At 48.6% G+C, this 19,055-nt stretch overlaps 1 protein-coding gene across 1 annotated transcript in view; it reads left to right on the top strand.

Moving 5' to 3' along the window:
• The window catches only part of EFCAB6 (EF-hand calcium binding domain 6), a 215,168-nt gene that overhangs the window by 94,035 nt on the left and 102,078 nt on the right, over positions 1-19,055 (top strand). The window contains 1 exon segment of the mRNA XM_067010638.1: positions 786-939. Coding sequence (XP_066866739.1) covers positions 786-939 — 154 coding nt within the window.

Below are 19,055 nucleotides of genomic sequence, written 5' to 3'. Positions count from 1 at the left end.
GATGAGATATGTCTGCCTCCTAAAAACCAGTGAAAGAAGTAATAGCAGTTAAGCATTTCATAAAATGTGGGCATTCCTGGAGAGCTCCTAAAGCCGACAGAAGCAGCAGGAAAGGAGTAGAAGTCTGTTCTCCAGGACTATCTCATGGTTTTCACAAGGGGGTCCAGGAGACTTCTGGGGAGAGCCGAAGACGAATTATCCTTCAGTGACACACACCTTCTCACGCTCAGACCCAGAGCACATCACGAAAGATCTATCTTTTATAAATTAAGTTGATTTTGTGAATCAACTTGGTTTAACCGTGGACGTCCCTTCCTTCCCGCGGCTGTTTGATGACCTCTTCGATCTAGTTACCACAAAACGGCCTATTTAATTTAAGGCCTATAATAGGCTCTGACTTTTCATTTTCCCGGTTCACAAAAATCCCCTTTTTCAGCCGTGTCTTTCCCGTCACACATCACATTCAGCCAGCTCAGGGCACAGCTGCAAGTCTTAGCGCAAGGATGACAGCAGCCCCTTCTCTGAAGCTCCCCACCCTGGCCTGCGGCCACGTGCTGGCATCTCAGGGAGAGCTTTACCTGACGCCGTGCTGCTGGCCTGTCTCTGGACCTGCAAGCCATGGGTGTGTGAGCAGTCCCCAGGTCACTCCATCGGCCTCAGCATGTCTTTCCTCCTTTGTGAAAAGGGGATGGTAAAACCCCCCGTGTCGTCCTGGGTTGAACTGTACGTGGGTGCCGTCTATAGGAAGTGCTCCGCTGCGTCTGTGTGCCTGCTTGTGATTTTAGAGCCCAGCCCGCTGAGGGTAAAAGTGCTGTGACCAAGAATATGACCGAGGACGCGGTTACTGAAAAACTCAGAACGTGTATACGGCAGCAGGACCCAGCATTCAGAAAACGATTTCTGGACTTTGGCAAGATAAATGAGCACGACTTCAAGAAGGTCGGAGAATGGGTTTCTTTGTGTTTCTGCGTGTCCTCCTTTCCTGAAGAAGTTCAGCGGTTTCCTTGTACTAACACGCTTTAAAGGATAGACGTGAAGTTTTTTCATTAAGGGTTTATTCCAGGGCAAAGCAGATTCATTTCGAGGCATCTTTCAACAATTGAAAAGGATTCTTCTGGCCAAAAGTGTCTTTGGCAGCTTTCTCAGAGCATGCTTTCGATTTGGATGTGGCGGCTTTCGATTTGGATGTGGCGGCTTTCGATTTGGATGGTGGCGGCTTTCGATAGTTAAACTTTCCAAACGCAGCGCTCATTGTCGCATTCTGTGGCCCTCCGCTGAGCACCTGTCTCCCTGCGTGTGGTGGGGCGGCGGGCAGGTGGGAGCGAAGCTGCTCGGGCCCCCTTCCCTGCCAGCAAGGGGTCCCCGCCGTGCTGTGATAACAGAGCTGTGGTTTGTTCCTCCAGAAAGTGGGGAGAAAACCTGGCAGGGAAAATGCGAAGCTCAGAGTGCTGATTTGCATGTGCTTGTGGGAACTGGCGAGGTTCTGCCAGAAAGGACTCCGCTTGAAGGGTTCTGCATAGACTTCTCAGGAATTCATTTACATGATTGCTTAAAATTCCTATTATAATCCCTTCAGCTATTTTTAAGGGAAGCATTGCAGCTAATAGGTAGCAGTGTCCGCGTGGACAAATTTAGAAGAAGGCAGTGAAATACATTTCCAAGAAGAGAACAATTATATTAGTAGCTACAATTTATCCAGCGCCCGCCCCCTTGCCAGGCGCTGTATTAGGCTCTTTCCGTATCTCATTTCCAAGCCTCCTGACGGCGGCGGCGTGGAGGCTGGGTGGTGAGGGAGCCGGCTGGAGGCGCAGGGACGGGATTAGATGGCTGCCGAAACAGCGCAGACCTCCCCTTCCCCGCACAGCACACACGAAGTGGAGGATCCGATGTTTGCGAGCGGACGGGGCCTGGCGAGGAGAAATGGGGGTGACGGGTACGGGAGAGGACAGGTTCAAGGAGGGTTCCTAGATTTCGGCTGGGGGGACCAGGGCTGATCATTAGTCACGGCCAACTCCGACGGGGGCGACTTCAGTGGGGTCAGGGTGCTAGGTGGGCGGCGATCGCGGAACTCCCCCGGGGCGCCTGGGCCTCGACTCCAGCCCCGAGACACCCCAGCAGCCGTCCTCTCGCCCCGACGACGCCCAACGGTCTCCAGCGACCACGGCGCTCAGCGGTCTTCGTTCACAGAGTCCGTTCACAGGTTCTCAGGAGATGAGGCATCAGCCCGTCTGCCTCTGACTTTCCAGAGGGGGAGGGCGGCTGCCTTCGAGAAGGGCCGTAGGTGGCGGCAGGGCTGGGGCTGACACCCGCGACTCTGAGGCCAGCTCCTCACCTGCTCACCTGAGAGCACCTCGAGGTCCGTCAGCTGCGCCGAGCAGTTTCCACCTTAGGCTTCGGTGGCCGTCGATGAGCCAGGGGCTCCCTCGGTCACGTGCCTAGTTCCGGCCCCAGAGCACTGTCCCAAAGGTGCGGCCGTTCTCAGCCCGGGGTGGCCTCTTTGCCAGTGGCTCAGGCCTGGCCTCTTGGAGTCCTCCGTGACCGGCCTCCTTCTCTCACACCCACGTCCAGCGCATCAGCCGCGCCTGTCGGGCCCCTTGGACTCGCCCCAGGCAGGATCCAGCGGCCGCTCGCCAGCCCCGCCCGCAGCCGGCCGCCCTCTCCTGCTCCTGCCCTGCCCGCTACAGCTTAGTTGCGACGCAGCCCCCCGGGGGGCCCTCCAACAAGTCAGTGAGAGCCGGCCACGCCTGTGCGGGACCCTCCGATGGCTCCCCCCGTCACTCGTATAAAAACCAGAGTCCTAGAGGGCCCAGCACGGCCCAGCCACCCATCACCTCTCTGACCCCAACTCTCACCGCCCCCCTCGTAGGTACGCTCCAGCAACACTGGCCTCCTGCTCTCCCTCAGACACAGACCCGCTCCCGCCTTTGATGGGGCTGTCCCCTCCCCCGGCCCAGCTCCTCAGATGCCGGCCTGGGCGTCCCCTCACCGCCTGCCAGCCTCGGTCCGAGCCTGACGTCCCCGTCGTGAGCACGGCCCGACCTCCGCCCCCGTGATCTCCTTTACGCTATTTTTCTTTTCACCGCGCTGTCACCAACTGCCACCCACATTGTACTTACGGTTCTTTAGTTCATTTCTATATTTTGCTTGTTTGCCTGTCCTCCTCCATTAAGACGTGTGCTCCAAAGGGAGACATTGCTCTCTCTTTTGGACGGTGCTGCATCCCAAGTGTCTGGCACGTGGTAGGGCCCAGCAAGCGTTTGCTGAATGCACGGAAGAGCTTGATGCACTGGAGTAACTAGAATCCCCAGCGAGCCCTGAACGGACTCAGGTGGCAACCCGAGGAGTGAGGGAAGCAGGTGTCGCAGAAGCCCGTTGGAATCCCTAAACACGAGGCCGGTTCCCGTACCTGTCAGTGGCCAGCCCACCCTAGCTCCCTTCCCTGCCTCCGAGTGTCTCTGCAGTCCAGCCGGCCTGAGGGGCGGCCCCAGGAATGGTCGTTCTCCCCTTGCTTCACGGTGGGGCCTCCTGTTTCCTGGCTCTCCTGAGACGTGCCGGTGGCGGGGAAAGGAAACAGAAACCGCTAGAGGACCGACATGCAGGGGAAGAGGTTTGTTGACATTTCAAGACACTAACGGTCAGTTCCCTGTGAACACAGTTAGGCGAATAGTCTACTGGTTTCCCTTCTAGTGACTTGTTGGGTTTAACCTTTGGAAACATCCCGTCGTGACCAACCGTTTAACCTGAAGATCGATACCCGTGGGGTGATTTTAAACAGTCTGCTGGGGACCCAGATTTCAACAACTCTATAAGCTGATAACCTCAAAGCATTGTGTAAATGTAAATTTTCATTGTTAAATAAACTATTTATAGATCCGAGTGATTCTACTAGCGGTGAAGTCAGAGCTGGAGAAATCACGGACTCCTGCTGTAGAAAGAAACAAGAATTTAGGTTAGACATAATGCAGGACATCCAGAGGTTAAAGGTTGCCAACGTCAGTGGCAAGGAAACCTTTGAAACCGACTCCTTTAGAGAGCTTTGAGTATAAATGAGAATAACGGTTCTGTGATGGTAAAAACAGCAATAGTAGTGACCACGATGATACCGCTAACCGTGGCTGGAATGGCGACGCTGACGGTGGTGGCCCTCACTACACCTAGCGTCCGTTGACCCACCGGGGTGCCGGCTCCGGGGAAGCTGCTTTACATACTTTATTTATAATCCTCGTAGGAGCCCCGTGAGGGGCGCATCTCACAGATGAGGAGCCCAAAGCTTAGGAGGTAAGATCGCGGCTCAGCGGGGTTCAGCTGGTAAGCCATTCAGGCACTTGGATTTGAATCCACGCTGGTCTGTATCAGCCTCAGACCCCTCGCTGGGTGTGACACCGGCTTGGTGGGTGTAACACAGGCCAGCTGGGTACAACCGATGGCAGCCCTGAGGTTGGATGGAGCCTCAGAGTTTGGTGGGAAGGACTTTGCTTTCGATAACAATGCCGCTTCAACTTCTTCCTACCATTTTGGTTGCGGAGAGGCCATGTTCTTGCCCTCGTGTTCTCCCAGATCTCTATCTCACCAGTTAGTACTGCAGTGGCTGCAGAGCGCCCGGGGAATTGGGAGCGAAGATCCAAGTCCCATATACCTGCTCGCCCAGTTCTGTGTCCACGCACTTGTTCATCGTTTGAACACAGGCACCGCTTAGCCGTCGGCCTGAGCACCTTGCGCTCTAAGTTAGCAGCGCTAATGGTTTCTTCTCACCGGCCGTCGCCGTCCCTGTGGCGGGGGCAGGAGGTGATTGGCTACACAGGCTCTATGAGGGAGAGCCACGGGGACAGAATCCAGAGCCCGGCACGAGCTCCCAGGTCAGCGAGTCCACAAGTCCCTGCGTTGTCGTTGCTGAGACCCTGTTACTGCTTTTCACCCCGATGGTCAGGAAGGTTTTGTCTGCTATACAAGTTCTATGTGTTAACTAATAGTTGATCTTTCCCCTTTTTCTCTCTTGAGTGTAAGGGATCTCAGAGTTTCTCGTTCGTGTGGGATAACCAGGGACCCCACGCTGAGTTGACAGCCCTGACAGAGGAGTGGGGTTTTCATGAACTCAAGGTGTTTTTCATGGTTAAGTGTGCAATGAGTGTTCCTCCCTCTGCTATCTTCTGGAAGAGTTTGAGAAGATAGGGGTTAGCTCTTCTCTAAATGTTTGATAGAGGGCTTCCCTGGTGGCGCAGTGGTTGAGAGTCCGCCTGCCGATGCAGGGGACGCGGGTTCGTGCCCCGGTCCGGGAAGATCCCACGTGCCGCGGAGCAACTAAGCCCGTGAGCCATGGCCGCTGAGCCTGCGCGTCCGGAGCCTGTGCTCCGCAACGGGAGAGGCCACAACAGTGAGAGGCCCGCATACCGCAAAAAAATAAAAAAATAAATAAATAAAAAAATTAAAAAAATAATAATAAATGTTTGATAGAATTCGCCTGTGAAGCCATCTGATCCTGGGCTTTTGTTTGTTGGAAGATTTTTAATCACAGTCTCAATTTCAGTGCTCCTGATTGGTCTGTTTATATTTTCTATTTCTTCCTGGTTCAGTCTTGGAAAATTATTTCATTTCTTCTACTTATTTCCTTCTACTTTTTTTTTTTGTAATTTGCCTGACACACAGGGGATCTTTCTTAGAATGTTCACCTTGTGAACCTGGTGGTAAAATCCAGGAAAGTGTGCCCACCTCTGAGACTGGACCCCCAGGAGTTTCTCATTCTCAAGCTAATCCTCACTCAGCTTCCAGCCCTTGGTCAGAATCACCACTTAAGCGTTCCTACCAGTTTGTGGCCACAGTGGTTTCTGCTCCAGGTAAGCTGATATTGGCCATGATTCTCTCCGTACATCTGTCCCTCTAGATTTCAAATTTCTCTGATGGTTCTAAGAAAAGCCATTGATTTTTCATTCGTTCAGCTTTTTTCTTGTTGTAACGGTGGATGTGATTACTTCAAAGCTCTTTACATGTTGAACCTGAAAGCAGAATTCCACTCTTACTTTTTGAAGATATTTTAGCTGGGAGTAGCATTTTACGTTGGCAGTTATTTTCTCCCAGCATTTTAAAGATATCACTGCATTGTCTTCTGGCTTCTGTCAGTTCTGCTGTTAAATAAACCACCAGTCTTATTGTTGCTTGTTTGAATGTAGTGTGTCTTTTTTTCTCTAGAAGCTTCTAAGATTTTCCCTTTATCTTTGGATTTCATCAGTTTTAGAAATGTGTCGAGGTGTGCCTGACTTTGTCTGCATCCTGCTGGCGTTTGCAGTTCTTCTTGAATCTGTAAGTTGTGTTTAATCAAAAATTTTTGTGAAAAATTCTCAGCCATTATCTCTTCTTCTTTTACTTATGCCCCATTCTCTCTGTTACTCTTGGATTCCAATTGTGTATGTTAGTCCTGATCACAATATCCCATGGGTCTCTTTCATTCTTTTATGTATTTTCCACTATTTCTCTCTCAGTGCTTCAGTCCCATTGACCTGTCTTCCAGTTCATTAATCCTCTGTTCTGCTTATTCCAATCTGTGGTTTTATTCATATAGTTCTTTTTTTGTGTGTGTGTGGTACGCAGGTCTCTCACTGTCGTGGCCTCTCCCACCTCCCACTGCGGAGCACAGGCTCTGGACGCGCAGGCTCAGCGGCCATGGCTCATGGCATGTGGGATCTTCCCGGACCAGGGCACGAACCCGTGTCCCCTGCATCGGCAGGCGGACTCTCAACCACTGTGCCACCAGGGAAGCCCCCTATAGTTCTTAATTTTAGTAATTTTTTTCAGTTGTGGGATGTCCATTTGGTTTAAAGTATATTCCATACCTGTGTCTTTACTTCTGTTGTCTCAAAATATTCCTGAGTTTTTAAAAACGTATTTATAGCCATTTAAAATCTTTTCCCTGCTAACTCCAGTATTGGAATCACCTGTAGAACTTTTTCTGTTGTCTGTTTTTCCCCTTGATTTAGGGTCACATGGTCCCGGCTCTTGGCATGCTGGACAGATTTTCATTGAATGTCAGATATTGTGTTAAGAAAATTGAGAGGCTCTAGATAATGGGTCACCCTTTCCTTTGCTTGTCAGATAGACTGGGGACTGATGACCGTAATCCAGTTAGGGAATGAATCGATTTGAGGCTGGATTGCAGTTTTTCAAGGCTCCAATTGCCATTTTTTTAAAAAAAACAAAAAACATAACTCCTTTTTAGGGTGTAGTCATCAAAGTTTTTAACTCAGAGTGTGGGTTATTTTCTGAGCCCTCACCCCTGAGAAGTCCTGAACTCCATCTAACCTTAGTTTCCTCAGGACCCAAAAAGGTGACCAAAAAAGGAAAATCTCTTCAGCTTTTCTGGTCTTTCTGCCTTGACTCCTCAGTCTTCTGCCCCACATGGCTTCTGAATTCAGCAAGTATCAGGGACAAACGGGCGGTGTCATGGCTGGTTCTCTGTTTTCCCTTCTCGCCAGGAACCTGACCATTCAAGTCTCTAATTTTGGTCTTTGTGGCCCCATGAACTCCACTTGTGTCTCTATCAGCTGGTAGTGACTGTCTGCCTGGGCCAGCAGCCCCCATCCTGAGCCCTGGCCCTGCTCCCAGAATGGGTCCATGACCTACTTTTCCTCCGAGTACTGAGGTCCCCCTTTGCTCAGACTTGTGTCCCTTTGAGTCCTGGTTGTCTCAGCAGCTATCTATATGTCAAACAGATGTTTTGCTGTATTTTATCTGGCTTTTCTGTTTTTTCTCAGTAGAAGCAAAAGGTCTGCAAGCTGAACACCAGCCCTTCCCTTTTTGATGGGCACTCACTTCTTTTTCTCTTTTATTTTTCCTCTTTAAACAATTGTTCTTTATGTATCTCTACATACTGATGCTTTCATCTCTATGGATTGGATTCCCAGGAGTAGGTGCTTGGTCTAAGATAATATATTTTTTAATTTTAACACGTCTGTGTGCTTTTTTAAAAAAAAAAACTATAGAATTTCATATTTCTAACAGCTGTGTGTGAGAGTATCTTTTTATCTAACCCCTGTTATATAGCATTATAGCTCTTTTTAATTTTTGCTGGTCTGATAGTTTTAAAATGATAGCTCAGTTTAAATTTAATTTGCATTTATTTCCCTGACTACTAGTGAACGTATGTTTTGTTTCGTTTTTTTGCCATGAGGATTTGTTCTTTTGCAAGTTGCCTATTTAGATCCTTTGCCTTCTTGTCAACTTATATGAGGTTTAGACATCGTTATTTATCCCTGTCTTCCTAAGAAGCCCGGGCCTCCCACTTTACCCCCATCCTCTAGGTTGTCGCCGTGGGGAATTTCTCCCCATATGGCTCTGTATCCCTTAACCTGACCTCAGCCTTTCCCCTCCCAGCTGCCACAGCTCCTCTCTGACACTGTCCCATTTGCATCAACTCCAGCCTGCTTCTCTCCCGGGGGCACTGCTTCCCTGCAGCCCTCCCTCCTTCCCTGAGGTGTACATCTCCGAGGGCAGTTAGCTGTGTCTTTTTTATTCTCTGCCCTGTCCCCAGCATCTAAAACAGGACCCAGCACAAAACAAGTGTTCAGTATTTTGGGAATGAGCCCATCAATTTTGAAGCATTGTAGAACTGTGGTTTAAAATGGCCACTCTGAGCCAGGCTGCCAGGGTTCAAATCCCAGCTCTGTTCCTTAACAACTCTGTGACCTTGGGCAAACCGCTCTGTGCCTCAGTTTCCGCACCCCTAAATGGAGATCATTTTAGTAGTTATGTCGTAGGATTGTTATAAGGATTAAATGAGTGGATTAAGCTGAGTGTATTAATTTCCTAGGAGTTTGTAACAAATTCCCACAAACCGGGTGGTTTAAACAGCAGAGACCTCTTCTCTCACAGCTCTGGAGGCCAGGAGCCTGAAGTCAAGGTGTCAGCAGAGTCCTGCTCCCTGCGACGGTTGCAGAGGAGGACTCTTCCTGGCCTGTTCCAGCTTCTGGCGGTGGCTGGCCATCCTTGGCGGCGTTCCTTGGCTTGGTAGCAGCCACCACTCTGATCTCTGGCCTCTCCCTTCTGTCTCTGTGCCTTCGCCTGATGTGCCCCTCTCCCTGTGTCTGTGTCCAGGTTTCCCTCTTCTTACAGGACTCCAGTCATTGTATTTAGTGCCCCCACCCAATCCAGCATGACCTCAACTTAACTTGATTACATCTGCAAAGACCTTGTTTTCATGAAAGGTCACATTCACAGAAACCTGGGTTAAGACTTCAGCATATCTTCTGGGGAGACACAATCAACTCAGTACAATACATGAACCCTTTCAGTAGGGCCTGGCACCAGAGGTCAGGGACTTTGCTGTTTTGTTCGCTCTTGTATTCCTGGTAGCTTGAATAGTGCCTGGCATATAGGTGCTCCCCTCAATCTCTCTTTCTTTTTGCGGTACGCGGGCCCCTCACTGCTGTGGCCTCTCCCGTTGGGGAGCACAGGCTCCGGACGCGCAGGCTCAGCGGCCATGGCACACGGGCTTAGTTGCTCCGCAGCACGTGGGATCTTCCCAGACCGGGGCACGAACCCGTGTCCCCTGCATTGGCAGGCGGACTCTCAACCACTGCGCCACCAGGGAAGCCCCCAATATCTCTTGAATTAACTAATGATTTATTAACCCTTTGTCTTCTGCACTACAGATATATTTTACAATCTATCATTTGTCTTTTTGTTTTATTATATCTTTTGCCATTAAAATGTAAGATTTTGTACAACCCAATATCTTCTATCCTCTCTTCCTCTTTTCTTTTCTTTTCTTTTTTTTTAAAAATAAATTCTAGGCTTGAAGTCTTGGTTAATAAAGTTTTATTCTTCTACCCACCCCCCGCCCCCGCCCCCCTGCACCCAGTTCTCTCTCATATTTTGCGGATAATCTAGACTTTATTGCAAGAATTTTTACTGCTTTATTTTTTAAATGTGAATGCTTAATCTGTATGGAATTAATTTTTGTATACTGTGTAAGATGGGGCTCTTCTATATTTTCCCTTTGTCATTTGTGAAATTCTCATTATAGCAGGGTGTACGTCTGAAAATTCCCATTTTGTTACACTGATCTATACATCTTTTTCTATATCAATGTAATTTTTTTTTAGTTTAGTAAAACAGATCTTTCCTTATTTTTCTTCCTTTTTATATTTTCTTGGCTACTCTCAGGCCAGATTTATATATTTCCATATAAGCTTTATCGCATTACTTCCAAAGGCATTACTAGGGTCATAATTGGACTTGCATTAAGTTTATATATTGAAAACGTATCTGCTTTTGAAATCGAGAAGGAGAAATAAAGACACGCACAGAGGAGAGGGTGGCCGGCTGCTCAGTGGTAGCTTCTCCTGCCGCACTTGACCTTATGCTTGGCTTTGGGCCCGTGGTTTGTCTCCACCTGCCCTTTGAACAACAGGTGTGATTCCAGGACTTGAGAACAGCCTCCTCTGAGGGAGGACTGGCTTGTCTGCTTTCATCTGCAATCTTCACAATTTGTTACCAAAGTACTGGTTTCATCTGCCCGTGGAATACGCTCAGATTTTACACGTGTGCAAAAGTGCACCAGGTTCTGGGTATTTGCCTCCAAGGTTAGACGTGTCTGGTCGATTTGCAGGTCACCCCTGGGATTCCCCTTGACCCCGAAGGCTGTCAGGTCACCTTGCCTTTTATTCTCACGTCACAGTTTCTGAAGGTTGCATTTAGGCTCAGCATTTTGTCATTCTGAGCCATCGAAACACAATTTTAGTCTTGTTGTGTTCTACAGGGATAATATATTAAAAAAACCCAAAAACCCACTGAACCACATCATCACTGTCATTGTTTGCATTGTCAACATCATGCCTGCAGCAAAACAGAAAAGGAAAACCCTCCCGTTTTACAACTTCCTCTTTGCTACCAAACCATCCGTCTGTCTTGAAGGTCCAGAGTAGGGCAGTATGGTTGGAGGATGGATTGCTTTTGGAAATGTGGTTCAGCACCATCACCCGTGGATTGGCTGGAACTGGATCAGGTGGACTGGGTAGATCTAGCCTATGGATTAGACATTTCTAGATTTGGGGGAGTGGTGGGACTGTGATCATGGTATCTTTCTAGAGGTCACAGCATTGCCACCAAACTTATAGAATCCCATAGACTCAAAGAGCTGGAAAGGACCTCAGAGCTCATGCACCTGCCATCTATCACTCTCTCTTCATTATCCTCCCTCTCCGAGGTTCACCACCTCAGCGGATGCTTCCCTTACCCAGTGCTGTTGGACACGGAGTGTGGCGGATGTGACCTGAGCAGCAACCTTAAATCTGCTTGTGTGGTCTGGCCTGGCCTTGGGCCCCAGCGATGGGCTATTAGAAGAGCTTGCCCAGGGCAGCTGCTGTCCTTTCAGTTTGGTCCCCAGAATGAATGCATGTGAAACAGGCCTAAGCCCGACCTGCAGCCTGAATCAGAAACATCTAGCCATCTTCTATCAGCCAAACTGCACTTGACCTGCAGATCCGCTAGGGCAAGAACAAATGTTTGTTTTGTCGTCGGCCAGCAAATGTTGGATGGTCGTTATGTGATAGCTGACCCGGAGTCTCTGTCCCTGGTGTCGCTCTGTTCCAAACATGTGGTCCACAAAGGCTTGGGGAGCACCCAAGCCCGGCCTGCACTGTGTCCTCTGCAGACTGCCGGGCGGCTCTTTGGGGTGGGGAGTGATTCACCTCCCAGGGTGTGGCTGTCCATTGCTTGTAGAGCCTGAGCCTCAACTGTGAGTCGAGACTCAGCCACCAGTGCTGGGCTGTTGTCGTTGGCTACCAAGCATCCCTTGGCAGTTCCCCCAGTGGAGTTATCTGAGCGTCTCCGGGCTCAAGCATGTCCTTGGGGGCAGGTGCCGGTGTCTCTGGGCTTCAGGCTCCTCATCTGTAGGTGAATCTGTTAAATGTTGCAACCAATGCGCCAGGCTCTCCGACTGCTGAGTCAGGACGACACGTGTTCAAACCTTTGCTCCACCGCTTACAGCTGGGTCTTCGGAGCAAACGGTTGGTTTATTTGGCCTTCCTAAACTTCGGTCTCCTCATTTGTAAGATGGACTTAGTCATATTTCCGTTGGGGAGTTGTTGCGATGTTCAGATAAGATAATGTGTACCGCGGCTGCGGCACCGAGTAGCTCTTTAGTCAAGCTCTCGTTCTCAGTGACACTTGTGAAGCTTCTGTTACTTCCGGGAGTCCGTGTCCACTGCTCTGAAGTCAGCTCTGGCCCCCGTCATTAGGCCGTTAGTGCTGGGACTCTGCGCTTGAGATGCTCACCAGCTTTAACCCTCAATTCTGAGCCACTGTCTCCGGAACAGGGCCCCCCTGCCCCCGGCCACCATCAGTGTTCTCACGCAAGGGGCTTTTATCTAAGATGCTCCACCTCCTTTGAACACCCATTTCATTCTTCACAGCACCCGTCACTTAAGAAACAAAAAGGAAATCCCGTTACTTTAACTGCACTCACAACGGGCAACATCTCAAACTAAATACACCGCGACCTGTGCAGGTGACCGCATCGTGTTTGCCTCTCATGTAGGTTTGCATCAGCTTTGAACACTCTGTCTTGCTGGGACCACGTGGACAATCAGATGTGTGTGTCTGGATATTCTAGGAAGCATTTGCTGAAAGAATTCCAACTTTCTATTCAAGTACAAACCTGTTTTGAGAGTTCTGTGTTCTTTTCCAGCCATGATGCTCTCATCCCTAGTACCAGGTTTGCATGTGACCAGATAGTCTTGATGGTTGAATTCTCTGATTATTTCTACATTCTGGATGACTGTGGCAGCTAATAGTGGGGGAGGACCTGGAAGAGCAGGGATCACTGGGATCGGGGATGGAGGGTGGGGAGAAGGAGTAAGTCTGAAATTCTAGAGAAGACTTTTTTTGCCTGTTTCATTTTGACTATGAATAGGTATGTCAAGAAATACAAGTAATATTACTTATTAAAAAGAAAGCCCAGAACTCTCTTTGGCTTTATCACAAATAACTTAGGTCAGAGAATCTCCAGGTGGGGAGGAATGGCTAAAAAAGCAGTCTCCAGATTTTGTGTCCCTGAGTTCGACCTTCTCCTTGGGTCGTGTCCGTTAAATCTCTGGCTTGTGTGTAAACATGAGTCTTTTCCTTGGTTCCCCTTAACCGAGGCAGACTGACATTTTCAGATGAGAATGTTACTAAATATAGTATTAAGGGGAGAACAATAACGATATCATGGCTGATCCAGCACCAAAGCAGTGAAATACCCAAGTGTGAAGCATCTGTAGGTCAGGTCTCAAGAACAAGTACAACTTCACAGTTCCTAGCCTGACCTCCCTTTCCTCCTGCTTCCTTTTGTACGTCTCACAGGACAATGTCTTCTTGTCCTGCCTCACGATATTCTTGATAGACTAACTACTTCCTAGCCAAGGCTGGATGACCACTTTGCATGCCTATCTGCCTCCTGTGGACTTTGTCACATCAGACTCAAGATTCAACCTCCTGCCGTAGGAGTTGGGCGAGTGTCCAGGGTTCCTTTGCACTGACATCCACCCTCTTCTTGTCGTTCAGCATTTGTTGAGCATCTACTGGGTACTCTTGGGGTACAGAGGTGAAAAAGAAGTGCTGCTAATTTCTCTATCCACCGGCAGTTTGTCAGGTGCTTGCCATGTGGTAGGTCCCATATGAGGGACTGTTTATGATAGAAGCAAGCAGAGGGGCTATGGACGCTCAAAAAAGCGTTTTGTCTCTAAGGACTGGGAAGGCTTTCCCTGAGCTGGTGATAGCTGCGATTTAAGGATGTGTTTGCTGTAGGGTACAAGCAAGCATTACAGGGAGTTCTGCTTCCTGTGTGGCTGAATAAGCTCCTACTAGACCAACTTTCCCAGAAACATCAACTATAAACACTGGGCGATGTTAAACAAGTTAGTGAATAAATAATCAAGTACCTGAAGGCTGCGGAGAATGAAACTAAGCAAACAGATTCCAGAGAGGAGTCAACTCTTGGAAGTGGGAATACATTGGGGAAATGTTCCCATGGAAACGGGAATAACTTGGGGAAACGTTCCCATGGAAACGGGAATAGCTTGGGGAAACGTTCCCATGGAAATGGGAATAGCTTGGGGAAATGTTCCCATTTTTTTCAGCCTTTCACCTGAGTGAAGGCTAAAGTTTGTGCCACATAAAGTAGATAAAGCACTGATAGAAAACCAGCAGTCTTTCCAGCCTGAAGAACCAGAGAGCAGGGAGAGGTCTGAGTGACTAAGGCCATTGGGAAGTAAAGGGGGATTTCTGTAAAGGACAGAGCCAGAGAGTGGATGCTCCAAATTCTGTTTAGAGACTCTGCCCAAATCTTTGGCTGACTCTGAATGAAGCAAGAGTGGGGCAGATTGCAAGGAGCCTGGCTAAGGATTAAAAGAACCAAACTGAGATTTAAACTGCTGCCCAGCAGACAGAATCCAACCAAGTCTACTGTCTACTCAAACAAATAAACAAAATTTAACAGAATCCAGAATCTCCACACCATAGCATTCATGACGTCCAAGATACTATCCAAATTTATCAACATATGGAGAAATAGGAAAACGTGCCCTTTCTCAAGAGAAAAGACTCTGAGATGATCCAGATGTTAGAATTAGCACTTGAAGTCTTTAATGTAACTATTATAACTGTGCTCAGTGATGCAAAGGAAAGTATACTTATGATGAATGATAATATAGGAAATCTCAGCAGAGAAATAGAATTTTTGAAAAAAAAACCAAATGGAAATTCTAGAACTGAAGAAAAAAAGAATATCCTAAATAAAAATTCACCAGAAGGGCTGAACCGCAGAATGGAGATGACAAAAGGAAGAGTCAGTGAGCTTGAAGATAGATCAACAGAAGTTACACAAACTGAAGAAGAGAAAGGAAAAGGTGAAAAACAACAATAGAACAACTGCCTCAGGGACATGTGGAACAACATCAAAGGTCTAGCAGAGGTATAATTGGAGTCACAGAAGGAAAGGAAGACCAGGGAAGAAGACATATGTGAAGAAATAATGGCTGAAATTTCCCAATTTTTGGTGAAACCTTTACGTGTATAAATTTGAGAAACGCAGAAAACCCACAGTTGGATAAATACAAAGAAAAATCATAGATAAACTGAAAACCAAAATCAAAGAGAGGAATCTTAAAGCAGCATGTGAAAAATGACACATTAAAAGGGGAACAATTATTTGAATTACCATCACCTTATCAGAGACGATGGAGGCCAGAGGACAGTGGGACAGAAACTTTACCATCCTGAAAGGAAAGCAGAAACAAAAACAGACAAAACCCCCTCACATCCAGCAAAAGTCTCCCTTAAGAATAAAGGTGAAATAAAGATGTTTTCAGATTTAAAAAAAAACATAGATAAGTCCTTGCAAACAGATCTTCACTATAAGATATGCTAAAGGAAGGGAAGGAATTTGATACTAGTTGGAGACTCAGATGATCCTGAAGGAATAAAGAACATTGGAAATGGTAAATATCCAATTAAATATAAAAGGTTATTTTCTTCTTAATTAAAATGCATTTGAGGGCTTCCCTCGTGGTGAAGTGGTTAAGAGTCCGCCTGCCAATGCAGGGGACAAGGGTTCGAGCCCTGGTCCGGGAAGATCCCACATGCCGTGGAGCAATTAAGCCCGTGTGCCACAACTACTGAGCCTGTGCTCTAGAACCTGCGAGTCACAACTGCTGAGCCCGCGTGCTGCAACTACTGAAGCCCGTGCGCCTAGAGCCCGTACTCCACAACAAGAGAAGCCATCGCAATGAGAAGCCCGCGCACCGCAACAAAGAGTAGCCCCCGCTCACCACAACTAGAGAGAGCCCGCGTGCAGCAACGAAGACCCGACGCAGCCAAACATTAATTAGTTAATTAGTTAATTTTTAAAAGTGCATGTGAGTGCTTAAAGCGACCATTTTAACATTGTCTTGTGAGGTTTAGAATATATGTAGATGTCAAAAAACCTACAATTACAGCTTAAAGGACAGGGGCAGGGTACGAATCTTCATGGTTGCAAGGTTCCTACATTTCGGGTGACGTGGTTCAATATTACCAAATAGACTGTTAAAAGTTAAGGGTGTATGTTATACTCCCTAGATCAACCACCACAAAAATGATGCCAGAGGCATAGCAAACAAGTATTACTCACATAGAGACTGGTGGATGTATCCCCAAAGCACGAGGTGCTTTGCAGGAGCTGGACTTGGAAAGACTGAATCACTCACTCAACTTCCAGTCACTGGGCACCTACCCAGGAGCACCTGCCTTCGCTGAGAGAGCCCAGCAACAACTCGGTGAACCGGTGTGGCCTAATTTGGAAGAATCAGTCTACGATCTCAGTGATGTCCCAGGAATGGTGGAAGTGACAATTGGGGGAATCAGAATACGCCAGGTCACAGTTCGTTGTTCTTTGAGGAGCTTTCTTAGGGAAATGCCTCCTAGAAAAGACAAAAGGGCAAAACTTGAATGGTTAAACACCTGAAAATCTGTTTTATAAATGTTGCCGGTTCGCCTTACATTGTATTGTAAATTGCCTCCAAGGTTGTGGTAAGTGTAGTTGATTCGCTGACCTTTTCATCCTAGGAATGAGTGGTGCGTGCGAGGTGGGGGCAGGAGGCACACTGACGTCTGTGACCCGCTTAGTGCCTCTCTGGGGACTGTGCTCCTGGGCATTGTACCCTGGGTGGTGCTCTGCGCCCACAGGGGATGGCACGCCTGCAAAGCTCCGGACAGGCTGCCTGAGGCATGCCCAGCCTCCCCAGTGCTTCTCAACGCTCCCTCCAGGCTGTGAAACATTTGTCTATAGATATTTTCTTACTGTTTATTACATATGTTTTTATGAAAGGACTGAGCAGGAGGAATTTGCAATGAATAATTCATGTATAATTGTTTTCAAAATATAAAGTAATTTTTCAAAGAAAGCCACCAATCTATCCGTTTCAGAGCCCCACTGCTGCTTGGGTGCCTGTGCGTGGGCCACGGCAGTCTGTCTAAAGGCTTTTGCTCCCCCCTGAGCTGGGACAGGCTCCTGCACAGAGCGGGACGGGCTGGGTGTGTTTGCGGATGGCGCAGAGCCTCCAGAATTCCCAGTCACGCACTCCTGCGCAGGTTCCCAGGTGGGCCCCTGGGGCAGCCTCGGAATCCAGCGCGGCTCCCCACCTCCGCCGAGCCCCCGGCAGCACCGCAACACCTGCATTGCCCTCCCTTTCGCTCTGCTTCCGACCCCGCACCAAGCGTCTCCTGCAGCTTGTTGCTTCACCACACATACAAGCCAAGCCAGGGCCGGTGCCCGACCGACTGGGCGGGCACAGACACGGCGAGCTGCTGTCACATTCAGCTCATTACTGACACAGATGGCCAGGGGTGCCAGCTCCCTGGTCCCAGCCCACACGCCAGAGACGGCGGCACCAAAGCAGGGGCTGATGGCTGTACTGCTGCTGTGGGTACCCTGTTGCTGCTAAGTAGGTTTATATGCTGCAGACCTAGTCTGCGGAGGCCGGGGCACGAGGCTCCACCTGTCAGACCCGCGGGAGCAGAGGAGAAACTGTCTCCTGACGGTTTCCCGGGAGTTTCTCCTCTGATCCTGGGGCGCAGGGCAAGGTGGGAGGTGGCCTCATAGCCACTTCGTAGAGGCCTCCCACCCTCTGGCGTCCCAAGGGCATCTCAAGGTGTTCTGTCGAGACCCAGATTAGCCTTTGCCTGTGTGGCCTGTTCGGGTACATGTGAGAGCGCCAGCGCCCCATGAAGGAGCACTTCCGCCACCTCCTCCTGTCGTTTCCTGTCCACTTCAGCCTGCCCTGTTCTTTGTCTGGGCCCCAGTGACCTTATTCCAACAGTGGAGTTCATCATAGGGGTTAAGAGGAACTGGGTTTGAACCCCAGGTCTGTCACTTTCTAATCATGTGACTGGGGCAGCTCTCATAGCCTCAGTTTCCACATCTTTAAAATGGAGTTAGTAAGAGTCCTTTTCTCATGGCTTATGACAAGGATTAAATGAGACGTTAATACCTGTAATGATCTCAGCACAATGTCTGGCATGTAATAGGCATAAGCACTGCTACATGATGGTGGTGATGATGATGATGATGGTGGTGATGATGGTGATGATGATGGTGATGGTGATGATGATGGTGATGGTGGTGATGGTGGTGGTGGTAATGATGGTGATGATGGTAATGATGATGGTGATGATAGTGATGATGGTGATGATGGTGATGATGGTGGTGATGATGATGATGGTGGTGATGATGGTGATGGTGATGATGGTGATGGTGATGATGATGATGGTGATGGTGGTGATGGTGGTGATGGTGATGATGGTGATGATGGTGATGATGAAGGTGATGATGATGATGGTGATAATGGTGTTGATGATGGTGATGGTGATGATGATGGTGATGATGGTGATGATGGTGATGATGATGGTGATGATGATGATGATGGTGATGATGGTGATGATGGTGATGATGATGGTGATGGTGATGATGGTGATGATGATGGTGATGGTGATGATGATGATGGTGATGGTGATGATGATGATGGTGGTGATGATGGTGGTGATGATGGTGATGATGGTGGTGGTGGTGATCATGGATACTATATCATCCCATTCTCCTGCTCCCTTTCCCCTATTCAGCTTCCTCCACAGAATGCAGTCAGTGTGGTGCTAACCCTGCTATTCCTCTGCTCGCTAACTTACTCTGGCTTCCTGTGCCATCACAACCCCTGATCATCCCCGTGTTAATGGCTGATCCGTGTGTTCCCCAACACTCAGGCACAGCCTTTCTTCTAACCCATCTCCAGACTTGGCTCTCCCACACAGCTTTCCTGCATCTGTCCTGGGAGAGTCCAGTCATCCTGCGTGTCTTTTTGCTCTTAGATACATGGACACATTTTGAATTGTGATTCAATATCCTTTTCTGGAAGGAAAGCCATGTTTTCTCATTTAAATCATGAATACCGTGAGAACACCAGGGGTGCTGTCTTCTGTCCCACCTCTCTTCCCCTCAGCATCCCTTCTGGGAGGTTCACCTCCAGGCAGGCAGCTCTGTCCAGGTTGTTGACTAA

Source organism: Kogia breviceps, chromosome 12 (genome assembly GCF_026419965.1).
Source record: "Kogia breviceps isolate mKogBre1 chromosome 12, mKogBre1 haplotype 1, whole genome shotgun sequence".
Taxonomy (NCBI): domain Eukaryota; kingdom Metazoa; phylum Chordata; class Mammalia; order Artiodactyla; family Physeteridae; genus Kogia; species Kogia breviceps.
This window is presented reverse-complemented; position numbering and strand designations above follow the sequence as displayed.